Source organism: Leptodactylus fuscus, chromosome 3 (genome assembly GCF_031893055.1).
Source record: "Leptodactylus fuscus isolate aLepFus1 chromosome 3, aLepFus1.hap2, whole genome shotgun sequence".
NCBI classification, from domain to species: Eukaryota; Metazoa; Chordata; class Amphibia; order Anura; family Leptodactylidae; genus Leptodactylus; species Leptodactylus fuscus.
Window position 1 is genome coordinate 198,455,597 of NC_134267.1, and position 13,368 is coordinate 198,468,964.

General features: G+C 39.5%; 1 protein-coding gene across 1 annotated transcript in view; it reads right to left on the reverse strand.

The window, feature by feature from the left end:
• Positions 1-693: 693 nt before the first annotated feature.
• Positions 694-13,368, reverse strand: part of SLCO2A1 (solute carrier organic anion transporter family member 2A1) — a 39,545-nt gene continuing 26,870 nt past the window's right edge. The window contains exons 8-14 of the mRNA XM_075269031.1: positions 12,086-12,250; positions 9,970-10,156; positions 8,219-8,348; positions 7,589-7,758; positions 7,445-7,509; positions 6,238-6,361; positions 694-4,970 (exon numbers count right to left, since the gene is read on the reverse strand). Coding sequence (XP_075125132.1) covers positions 4,850-4,970; positions 6,238-6,361; positions 7,445-7,509; positions 7,589-7,758; positions 8,219-8,348; positions 9,970-10,156; positions 12,086-12,250 — 962 coding nt within the window. The 3' untranslated portion in view covers positions 694-4,849. The remainder of the gene's footprint in view (positions 4,971-6,237; positions 6,362-7,444; positions 7,510-7,588; positions 7,759-8,218; positions 8,349-9,969; positions 10,157-12,085; positions 12,251-13,368) is intronic.

Genomic DNA, 13,368 nt, shown 5'->3' on the forward strand with positions numbered 1-13,368 from the left:
CGAGTGGTACTCGCTCATCTCTATTTATTACCACCTTAGTAATGGACAGATATCTGATTGGCAGCATCCATTACTAATGGGGCACTTTAGTTTTAGCCAATACAAAGGTAAGCCTCCATTTTTACCACAGGATCCACCATAAGGAAGAGCTGGATACGGTCTATTATATTACCATCTGGTGACCATTGGTACTGGACCATACCACCCTCTTCCTGGCACCCCTGGTCCGAACAGTACTCGCTCATCTCTAATAAGGTCTAATAGGTTAATTGTAAATCAGTACATAACAAATAGACATTAGTGGCAAGTGTAAGGCTATAATGTCACTCTAATTTAGATACTCCAGACTTACTAGAAGATCCTTGCTATTCTCATGGGCCAACCCAAGTCTGTGTGGTATCAATGAACGTGAAGTCCAAATTTAGACTACCTCTACTCTGCTATTCTGTGGCCATAAGCAGTGAACCTAATCTAATACAACCCAATAAAGCAATGAGATTATTCTTTCTTGTAGAAGGCAAATGCTGTCAGGGAAGGACATACCTTGTCTACGAAGCGGTGGCCCATGTTGCATTACAAATGGGCTCCTTCTTCTTTATGAACTTCCCCATAGCCATTATCACCCAAATAAATCCAGACAGTACACTTGGTAAATACATAGAAAAGGTTTATATATAATTTACATTACAAACATATTAACAGTTACCAGTGTTAGGTTGACAGTGAAAAATATTGCTAAGAAGAACAACACAACAGGGCGTAGAATTCTCTACTTGGACCCACATCATATATATACCCTGCAGACAGTCTGGTGCACAGTATATACAATGATGACAATTCTGCACCATAGAGAACTCCTTCACCGTACTTCTTTCTCATTTTTAATAGACACACATTTATTGTAGCAATAATCCAGAGGTAGGAAACTTGTAGCAAGATGGCCACAGAAGAACTATGGATCCACTTATAGCTGGCTACTATACAAAGAGCTGGAGACCTGCGGTCCTAGAACATTGGAACCTGTAGTAAGGAACATCCTCAGGTTCTAACAAACTTATAAAGAGCACGGTCACCCCTCCTGATATGTCAGTTTAATAAATAGTTTTGATCCAAGCATTTTTATTATAATTGTGCATTGTATTGCTCCTCTGTTATTCTTTATGGAAACCAATGGATAAGTTAGTAACTACAGGTTACCACTCTTCTTGTCAAAGGGGCGTATCCCTGCACATTCATTGACTGGGCAATGGCTGACTATGTAGAGACCCATCCCCAACTGATAACACCCAGTTGTCAATTTATTCATAAGTTTTTAGGAGGAATAACAGGAAAACAGGTCAACATTGAGCTCTAAGAGAAAGAAAGTTGACATATGTTCAGTTCCTACTGCATCTTAACAAAAATAACTGAGACATTCAAAATGTGACCAAATGTATAAGAAAATAATATTTACAACAGAATGATACCCTGATAAAGCTGCTCTGGAGACATGTATGAAGATAGCAGTGTTCAATAGGAATCCTACACGTACAGGGCTCGGAATCCATCTCTAAGTACATAACCACATCCCTTTAATGGATTGTCCCATTTGGACAATTGCTGCCATATTCCCCATTAGGACATATGGATGTCAGAAAGGGAATTCCCCAGTTTGAGACTCTCATGAATGGGAAAACTAAAACTGTAAAGTGGCCAATTCAGTGCCTCAGGAATTGGCTTTTGCTGCTCTATAGGGCTCTAGTCTCTCTTTGCATACATCAACAGTTCAAGTGACTATAATGTTGTAATGTAACATACCAAAGAAAAATGCTCTTTCTACACTTTTCTAGCTCTTATCCTGCCCCTTCCCCACCTCTCCCTCCAAAGCATAGGAAGACAGGATGTCATATTACTGCTACAGTAGAAGGCTATGGAGAATGGAGGAGGGAGGAATGTGCAGGAGCTTTGTAATAGAGGTGAGACATAGGCAGAGCCTTCTGGAGCTGAATAGAAAGTTTCTATTTCACCCCAAGTGTTCTCATGATACACCTCACTGCTGATTTAAGCAGATTTTGTTGAAAGGTTAGTATCTAGGGCAAGTCTAAAGATCATTGCTAGCTGGATTTCTCCTTTACTGTGTTACCTTCCCAAACCCACACTTAAATAAAACATGTGGAGTGAGTAACCTGATAATACTGATAGATGTAAATGTAAAGACGGTCAGAGATCCAGGAGTCATACCTTCTACATGTAAAGAGTAGACAAAGGCAAATACCTAGAATAACATGTAACTAAAGTAGCTGCAAAGGGAACGCACTGCAAGAACATTATAACTACATCAGCTCCACCCAAAATGCATAATCCCTCTACTTCTTCAGTGCTAAACCTTGACAACAAGTCCTTCAAGAAAGAGAATTTTAAGAGCAGAAACAACCTCAAAACATCTTAGGGGAATTCATACCTTGCACCAGTGGAGGATTCGCCTCATTTATAACAAGACATATATTTCACAATAAATTAGGTGTATGCTCAGGGTGCTATGCACAAAGTCTGTGCCAGTTCATTTTCACAAGACTGATGTAAAAGAAGATAAATTTGTCTGGCTGTTGTTGGCTCTGCCACGTCCCCTTCTCAGAAAGTGGTGAGGGTGCTGTGTTGTATGGAGTCACCTAAGCATGTGTAAATATGTATTTTTTTTAGTGTTGCCTATGGTAGAAGCATCACAGAGGGGGATAAGGGATATATATATATATATATATATATATATATATATATAGCAGCGTATGTAAGAGTCTCTAGACTGCATGTACAGTAAATGTAACAGAATGCTGCAGAACCTTAAAGATCAGGCAACTGAGCACAGTCCATTAATTTACACATTGTGCAATCCACTTATAGGGGACATGGTGTGACATTATAATATCATAGGGGATATTTTATATAGAAAAAAAAAATGGTTGTTGACTTGCCAAATTTTATTTTTATAAAAATGTTACTGACTGCTATGTCCCAAGTTATCACCATGCGTATACTCATATCCCCTCCCAGCTGACACTTTGGCTTAGTTTGATTATATACAGAGGTCATAAGCTATACAATATACTAAGGGACAAATCACAACTGGGCTATAGGGGATACATTATAAAGATATAAGATACCGCGTCACGTAAACTTGCATTACATTTTCCTTTTAATACTTACAAGAACCTTGCAAATCATATCTCATATTTCTCAATAGTCAAATTTGCTTTTCTTTAATTCTATATATAAATATATTTTCAGATTTCAAGATATGCTATAAAAAATTCATTTAAATGCAAATAATTCTTTACAAAATCATCTGGAACATGAAATATAAACCATATTTATTACATGTAACCTTCAGTGGTCCTCCAGTAGGAGATCTGATCCTTGTAATTGCTCCCCATATAGCTAATTGAATGGGTATATCCAGGTTAAAAATATTGCTGACCTATCCTAAGGATAGGTTATCTATATCCGATCGTAGGGGTCTGACACCAGACACAATAGGGAAGCAGACAGCTCTGTTCTCTGTATAGTGGTTAAACCAGGTTACTGCAGCTTAGTTCTCATTCAGGTGACTGGGAGCTAAGTTGCAGTAACTGGTTTGGCCACTACACTGATAACAGCGCTGTCTGCTTCCTGCTCCATTATCTGTATATCAGCTACTTAGAACGGCTGATCGGTGGGGATGTGATATTGTTGACCATCCTAAGGATACGTCAGCAAAAAGGGAGTCAGCCCAGTAAAAAGGGAGTCAGAATTGGGGAAATCATTTTACCAACTACTCATAGAATATATGGTGATGGATTTTTGTCCTACAGATAAATAGACAGATAGACATACGGATGGATAGATATTTTATTAGGTAGCTCTAAGCTGAATGAGCGGCTATCTCCCCTAGGTTCCTCGTAAATGTGCACACTCAACTTATCTGAGTGCACTCATTCATTTCAATGGTGGTGGGGTAAACCTGACTGCCAGACTCATCAGACCTCCTATGGGAGGGAAGGATCAGCCATGTTGAAATAGGCTGCCCCCATACACTTTACATCATTGGGTTTGGCCAGTTTTGATCAAATATACAAGTCAATTCACATTATCTCCAGCAGCACAATAAGAGTCTTTCCCACAGGCCAAGATTGTGATCATGGAGAGATTTCACACTCCTAAGGCCAATGAAAAACACAATTCGCACATCTGTCTTTCATAATTCCCAGAGTCGGGCTCTTTTTTACTTGCTCAGATTTGGTTGTGGCCCAGCAGTTCAGCCTTGCAGCTGATGTGACCACTAGAAACTGGATGAAGGCCTGTATAATAGCATTAGGATAGACTGACGCATAAATCTTTCAACCTCAAGTTCTCAAAACTTGTTGGAAAAATGTATGTGGCGATGGCAGATTTAACAAAGTTGATGAAAGAAGTGTGTTTTTTTGCTATGCAAATCCTCCTTGTTCCAATCTGGTAGACGTCCATCACTTCCAGGCTCCAGCACCATGGTTCCTTCTATATACAGCAGCAGGTTTGGGATGGTTGAGTAATATATACACATCTGTGAAGTGCAACGTTACTTGTGCGTCTATGCATTCTTCTCATCATATCATGTATACCGGCACGTGCATCTTGTCCTCCAGGTGAACTTGCATGTTCCTGTCTATGTAGTTGGACCACTTTTGTCTATGTAGTTGGAACTTTTTTTGTCCTGCCCTGCTGATCATAACTTCAGCATTGTATTTGCATTGCTAGGAGGGGCGCTGGCAGAGATCGCACTGCCTGGCCCCGGAGGAATACAGTTTCAAGGAAAGTCAAAAGGCTTTAGTCCAACAGCCTGGGCCGAGGAGGAGAGAAGCTAGGCCACGCCAGAACTCTTCTCTTGTAAATTGTATTCTCTGCTTTTCTTTACCTTCCAGAGAATGCAGCTAAGCAGCAGTATTCCCAAACCCTTGTATCCCATCTGGAGACCAAGGTACCTATGAAGAGAGGATTCTTATTTAATCCATACCATTACAAATAATACCCACTGACCATCATTGCTATTGGACCATTTCCAATGATTTCCCCAGAGCACTAGGAGATACGGAGTGGCAAATAATGAATTGCTAATACACAGTCCAGTCATATTATTGTGACCACCGCCTACTTTAGACGCCAACATTAAATAACCAATCGCAGAAGGCACATGTCATCATCCATCTGGGTGCACTCATCATTGTGGAAGGCGTGATGGATCAGCACAAGTATGCATCTATCCTTGCGGACCATGTTCACCCCTACATGCGAATTGTTTTTCCTCAGGATGATGGCATCTACCAGCAGGACAATGCGACGTGTCATAAAGCTCGCAGTGTATGTGCGTGGTTCAGGCAGCACCAGGATGAGTTTACCGTACTCCCTTGGCCAGCAAATTTCCGGGACTTGAACCCAATCGAGAATCTGTGGGATCACCTCGATCAACCCGAAGCCATGGATGCTCAACCACGTAACCTAGTGCAGCCGGACACGGCACTGGAGTCGGCATGGCTCAACATCCCAGTGAACATCATGACAACATCCCCTCTCTTCCTGCACGTCTCACAGCGGTCCGCTCTGCCAAAGGTGGTTATTCTGGATTTTGACAGGTGGTCACGTTAATCTGACTGGACTGTGTATAAGTCATTGAATGACTGTGAGGTCATTTTTCCTGCAGCCATAATGGTGGAACTTCACTACTAGCAGGGGACATTGCAGACATGGCAATACAACAGCTTTGTTCTTTTTGCTTTTGTCTCGCCACTGAGTATGTCATAGTATGTCATTGTGTCTCAGGCATATTAACTCTGGGCCTTTTCAGAAAGATATCCCCTGAAAGGAGATACATAATACTAAGTAGTAAATGTAAGACTAAATGCCGATCACTAGTAAATCCGTCCAATTTGATCATAGATCACCTTAGAAGATCATGGAGGAAAGAGGAGAAGGACTGGAGACTGGGCTAGATGTACAGTGCATCTATGCCCGTAGATTTCAATTTGGAGCATGGGATCTTGCAAGATGCACCAGATTTATTAAGACATCGGAGACTCTTAATAATTCAGGCACATTTCACGTCAGCTGGAGAATGAATCAGGACTGGCATAGGAAATGCTGATACTCAAGACTCCAGTGCTGCATGGCACCAGTCCCAACCTCTATGCTGCCGGCCATTATCGTAATTAAAGAACAATCTGATGATAATTGTATAGTAAGATGTTAAGTTACCTGTTCCTCAGAAGGTCATTATCATAATATCGACATGCTCCTCTTTTCTGGCTGCATGATGTAGACCAATGTATGCAGGTAGAATCAATGATGAGTCCAAAGAGAGCTGGCGCTGGCAACCATGCTGTGACACGAATACAGAGATAAAATTATGTAAGGCGCTAGATCTCATGACTTGTAGAAAATATAATAGAATACACCATTAATTCCTTTACAAGTTGCCCATATACTATAGCCAATTTCGAGTGTGGTCTCTTATAAAGTTGACTGTTTAGATATTATTGACGTTCAATGGCTGACACTATGAGTGAATAGCATGTGGCACAAATCACAAGACATGATTAATTTTCCTTTGCCAGCCCATAGGCACAGAATTTGGGGCAAGTTCTAATAACTCTTGAGTATTATATTATGCTTGTTCTTCAAGCCTCCCTTTCTAGACAACCTATGCTAGATTCACACTAGCATTTGGCTTTCCATTCTTCAGGTCCGCTTGGGGACCTCAAAAAGGGAAACCTAATCCACTTAAAAAGTGGTTACCCGCAGAAACCCATGGACCCCATTGACTATAATGGGGTCCACCAGGTTTCTGACCAAAAAAAGAAAAGTCCACATTTTACAAGCGGATTCAGAGGCGAAAACCCCGAACGTAGTTCGAATGCTGGTGTGAATCCAGTCGTAGTTTGTTAAGGAAGGTACAAAAAGCTTCTAAAGCACATAATAAATTTGTCACATGCCATATAGGCTACATTTTTAGGAAGTTTATGGTCAAATTGTCCATCAAGCTTATGGTGCTTGATCTTAATCTAAGACTTCCATACATTGAAACAAATCTATCCAACTTGTGCCCCAAAATGTAAGATTATCCTCATCCAAGAGGTTTCTTCTTATCAAAAGAGGCACAAAGAATGAAGGACTGGCTCACAAGACCCATGTCAAATGTTTCAGTTTGCCAAGGGGTTCTCTTTATTTGTGAACAAGCTGCACAAGGAAGATTGTTTTTAGTAATAAGATCAGTCCCCGGGTCCTCCAGAGTGAAAGCCACTGTTTGGGGGGTTTTGAGCATGGGACCCACTTCTATATCAGCCATATGCCCATATGGCATCTATATGTACATCCACATAAAACCTAGACGTTCTTGCCTAGTTACAGAGATTCAATGAAGTAAGGCTCAATGTTGCTTTGTATCCTTGTCTCAGTAACTCACCCAAAAGTCTCATGAGTAGAAACTGGACTCCAATTGCAAATGATTTCTCATCCTGAGGCACTACCCTAAAAAAAGATAAAATCTAATGAAATGGGTTGTTCTCTTTCATACATATCTATGAGGTCATCTATGTATCCTACATACCTTAAAACCATCATGTAAAGAGGATTATGGGAGAGGCAGGCAACAAGTCCAGCAAATGAGATTAGGAATATTACAGGGAGAAGGAGGTGGGAACAGCTAACAGGGCAGGATCCTGACTGTGCTGTCCCTCCAATGGACCCATCACTGAGGCATGAGCAGTTTGTGTAGACCTGGATGAAGTAAGAACACATATAGTTATAGTGACTGCCAGCAACTCTGGTTTACCTATGAATCCATGCCAAGCACTTTGGCATCTACAATGGATCTCAAGATTTGCACAGATTGATGGATGGGGTAATTGTTATATGTGATAATGGCCATCAGCAGAGGAAATAGTTATGAGGATATCCATACATTTCTAGAAATAAAAGTAGACCTACAGACTGTGGACATGACTATATATATATATATATATATATATATATATATATATATTTTATAATAAATATTAGATTCTAGTTTGTGGTGCATGCAGATGGGACAGTGGTGGAACCATTAAGTGTTGGTAATCCCTGGATATTTGTCGTTTTTCCTTCTTATTACCTGGTCCTGCCTATTATCTTGGCACCAGAGGTAATTTAATACTTAAAAACATACATGAATCTTATCAACGCTATGTGACTTACTCACCGATGAAGAATTATTGAACGCACTACATCCGGCATGGCAAGGAGACAGGTATTCCACTCCATCAGACCCACACACTGGATGGAAGGCATGTTGTGGGCAAGAACATTGCTGGACACACGTCATATGGGTGCTGCAAAACATCCCAATTTTTCAATTAGACCCCATTTATTTAAAGAGTATCAGTCATGACTCATTTCTAATAGTGGATTGTTGACTTATATACAATCAGTAAGCATATCCTTATGACATGGAAACTTACATGGGATGGAAAAGAATGTTATTATATTTAATGTCAAGCATGTTAAATTGGATTTCCGCCAAATATCCTGAGGCGTGTTTGGTATTTGAACAAATATTAAAAAGGTGAAGAAGAATTCAGCTATCTCATAAATATCATTTACAATGTTTATACAAGAAATAAATATCCTCTGAAGGTGTCAAGTTTTGCTTTTTTTTATCAACTATCAAATTTCAAGGCATAATCTAGGCAATTCCTCTTAAAGAGATCACACAGGCGTGGCTTTATGTATTCATTACCAGTCTAGTAGTGCTGGATGGATGAAAAGCCCACCTGACAGTGGAGAGCCAAACTAGCATACTAGGTGCGGCAACTAACAGAAAGGATTGCTCAGAAATATATAGGGTTATATATGATGGAGAGAGAGAAGCTGAGCTCTGTGATATATAGGGTTATATGATAGAGGGAGAGAAGCTGAGCTGTGTGATATATAGGTTTATATGATATAGGAGAGAAGCTGAGCTCTGTAATATATTGGTTATATTATAGAGGAGAGAAGCTGAGATCTGTGATATATAGGGTTATATATGATGGAGAGAGAGAAGCTGAGCTCTGTGATATATAGGGTTATATGATAGAGGAGAGAAGCTGAGCTCTGTGATCTATAGGGTTATAGGATAGAGGAGAGTAGCTGAGCTCTGTGATATATAGGGTTATATGATAGAGGGAGAGAAGCTGAGCTCTGTGATATATAGGGTTATATGATAGAGGAGAGAAGCTGAGCTCTGTGATATATAGGTGTATATGATAGAGGAGAGAAGCTGAGCTCTGTGATATATAGGGTTATATGATAGAGGGAGAGAAGCTGAGCTCTGTGATATATAGGGTTATATGATAGAGGAGAGAAGCTGAGCTCTGTGATATATAGGGTTATATGATAGAGGAGAGAAGCTGAGCTCTGTGATATATAGGGTTATATGATAGAGGAGAGAAGCTGAGTTCTGTGATATATAGGGTTATATGATAGAGGAGAGAAGCTGAACTCTGTAATATATAGGGTTATATGACAGAGGAGAGAAGCTGAGCTCTGTGATATATAGGTTTATATGACAGAGGAGAGAAGCTGAGCTCTGTGATATATAGGTTTATATGACAGAGGAGAGAAGCTGAGCTCTGTGATATATAGGGTTATATGATTTGGCAAAGCATAAATCTTAACAGTCACAGCCATCTGTGTACATGCTGATACAGGTAAAGCTGTCACTGAGTGTATTTGGGGGAATCAGGACTCCTACTGTCTTTCCTAGGAGTCCTGTCAGGGTTTACTGTACTTTTTCTACAAAAACCCTGCTTCATATTATATATACTTATATACGCCAAAGACCTCAGTTTCTCTCCCTCTATCAAACCATGCTCTTGTATAGCGAAGCAGAGATTACCTAACAGATTCACTTTCAGTAACATGGATTTTCCACTACATGACACATCTGATTATAGCAGACTTTTTTATTACCTGCCAGCAAAGCTTCCTAGCTTCTGTGTTGGACACCCCATAAAGAACAGAGGTATACAGAGCAGAACTGAGGTAAACAGAACTGTCAATGCAAAGCGAGGAATGGTCTTGGCAGAAAAACAGCATTTCTTCATTATGATTCCCCCAATTAGCATTCCGAGAGCAGCGGCCGGCAGATTTACTGCACCTGTATACACAAGATACAATGCTTGAGTTTATATTGGATCATTTAAAAGACCCATACATTATATGTATCATTATATCAATAAATCTGTATAAGTAAACATAAAGTAGCAGGTGCTGTATCACAGCACTGTATGCATTGATCCCAGCAATCATATAGTGAACAATTGCAAGCAGCAGGCTACCTAAGGGCTTGCTATCGGTGGAAATTAGTGCTTGGATTATGCCTGCACAGGGGTAACAATTATAGGTAAGATATTCCATACTGTACCAAACAGTGAGAGAAATAGACAAGGCTGCAATATGCACAGATAATAGTACAAATAATACGTTCTTATAAGGTGAGAATTTTTTATTTTATTTTATTGTAAAATATTTTTTTATTATTTTATTACATTTTTTTATTATTATTTTAGCCCATTTCCTGCCATCAAGTTAGTCCTTTCTAATCCTAAAAAAAAACACGTTGAAAAGATAAAGCTCTAGTGATATGTAACTACCATTTGAGGGATGAGGGAGCTGCATACAAATTTATTATTGAGTTCAATGCATAAACTGTATGCAGAAGGTTCATGACTGTCCCCTAGTGGAGGCCAAAATTGTTTCACAATATTTCTGAGGCTTTACAGCTCTGTCTTAGAAAAACAGATCGACAACTGCTATAAAGATAAATGAAGAATTATTGACTAGATTAAAAAAAAAAAACAACAACAACGAGGATGGATATTCATTTTAAGAAACTAAATTTTTATTGTGTTTCCTGGCACATCTCCACTAGCATATCTGAGCCCAGCAACAAGTTATAGTCGCCTCCAGAAATATGGAAATTATTAGATAAGTGAAAGTTACTTTTCTACAGTAACTCTTCAGAAGACAATGATGGATGTTTTACTTGATTAACCATTGTTTGCAAGAACCTACATTTTTACGCTTCATATTTTAGCTATTTAAGACAATATGTGTTTAGTAAAATGTGAAGTTTCCCAGGATTCTACTCTGACAATAAGAACGTACTGCCAGCTGGACACAAGTCAACTAAGGGCGAAGATCTTAATGAATGTCAAAGGGGTTGTCTGAGATTATGAAAAACATTGAAAAATAGCTGTATGAGTGCCAAATGCTCACAAGGTGATGACACCATAGCTCAGAAATAGTTATTCTTCATTGTCAGTGCTGCCCAATACTGTAGCACTGTTAGGTACATTTACAGATACTGTACATGTATGCCCCTCTATTACAAGGTGTAAGGTAGTGCTGTATTTGCTCTCTGTCTTTGCACAAAACACAGATCTGCTACTGACACAACATGATCTGCTGCCCAGGATGTGAAACACCATATCTTCAAAAGCAGGGAGAGAATGATAAGCTAGGCAGCAAGTAGATAAGAAGCATGTAGTCTGTGACAATCCATACTAACAGGGAGAAGAGAGATAACCACTTCTTCATAGCATAGAATGTCAATTGAACAGGATATAAGCAATAGGAGCATGGTCATGTACTTGGTGCATATGTATCTCTGCTGCAAACCTTAAATGAATGTGACCTGCAACCCCTGATTTTAGGGGAATAGACTGACCATCTTTTATGTATGGTGGTATCCTGACTCTTCAATGTAAGCAGATATTGAGGTTAGAAGGTTTGGCCATGCTGGATTTCAACACATGGATCCTTTGTTCTCAAGGAAAATTACATTACACCCTTTTACTCAATTGCACACATGACTTTACCAAGCATTTACATATATGGTGGAATCACAAGAAATGCCTCATAGCAATCTAAAGTGTGCGGCCAGTTTTAGTGACCAGATTAACCCTTTAACAAAGTTTTGAATGTCATGAATGTTATTTGCAAGATGTCCTTATTCTGAGGTGCACATCCATGTTCTTGATAAAAATGTAGAGGAAAGGATTAGAAAATCCGAAGTATCACTTACCAATGAGAAGGTTGGCGTATGCCGTGCTGGATCCATATTGTTTCTCCAGATATTTGTTGAGGAAGGTAGATAGAGCAGCAATGACCGATGAGAAACTGCACTGAGACAGGACCAGGATCATGAACAGCGGATTCATAAGCAGACGCACAAAGTATCGTGGGAACTCTGCAAAAAGAAGAAACATATATGACAGAATTATAAGATAAGATAAGATAATCCTTTAATAGTCCCACCAAGGGGAAATTCATTGTGATACAGCATTATGGATAGTACAGTAGTATATAACATAACATAACAAGCTCATGGCAGATAGAAAAGATACTAGGAGTCATAGTAACTAAAAATGAACTTCAGGATCATTTAGTTCTCTGTGCAAAATGAATCATGCAAGTATAAGTCCATATAATACCAGTCAGGTGCATACTGTACATGACATCAGTTTACCTAGTTTCTATACTATCTTGACCCTAATATAATGTCTCTCATGTGCATTAAAGTGGATCTATGATTTTAATATGGAAACCATTTTTTCTACATTATTGGAACAAACAATCCAAGAAATATCCTGCATCAATAACTTCCACTAAAGGCATTACAGGAACTGCAGGGAATGAATCATATCTATCCTAGTCATTTGATTTCCACTCAAGTTCCTGTTAATAGTCAAGTCTCTGGGTTAAATACTGATAACTGAGTGCCCGACCCCTGGCAGCCACTTCCCTGCAAATCTATGAAATGGAAGGGGCTTCCTGCCCGAGGATAAAACAATACATCAAACATGTCAGGGTTTCATAGGTTCCCCAAGATCAGTGCGTGTCCTGGAGAAACCCCATTAAATGACTCCAGCCAAGCGGAAACTGAGCTGTCAAGTACTATTACAAGCTTCATAAAGTCATGTACAAAGTCTGACACGAACACAATAACTTCATATATCTGGACCAGCCAACTGGATCCTGAGAAGTATATTTTTATTCGACCTTATTTATTTGCTAATATTTTAGCTTACAAAAATAATAACCGCACGTTTTCTGTCCTGCAACTGAATGCTCCTGGCCACCAGTCAGCACATACTGGCCACCACTGCCAAGTTGGAAGCTTATTCAGGAATGTTCTTGCCAAAATTCTTCTTATTAATGTTCCTGAACGGCTGTGTGATTGACTACGAGGTGTGCCAAATATTTTTGGAAAAGTTATGGCCATTGCAACAAACAAGAGAAAGCTTTGTGCGTGTCCCGGTACGCTCGTAGTTTGCGGTAGAACTTTACACTTTCCTGTTCTGTGCT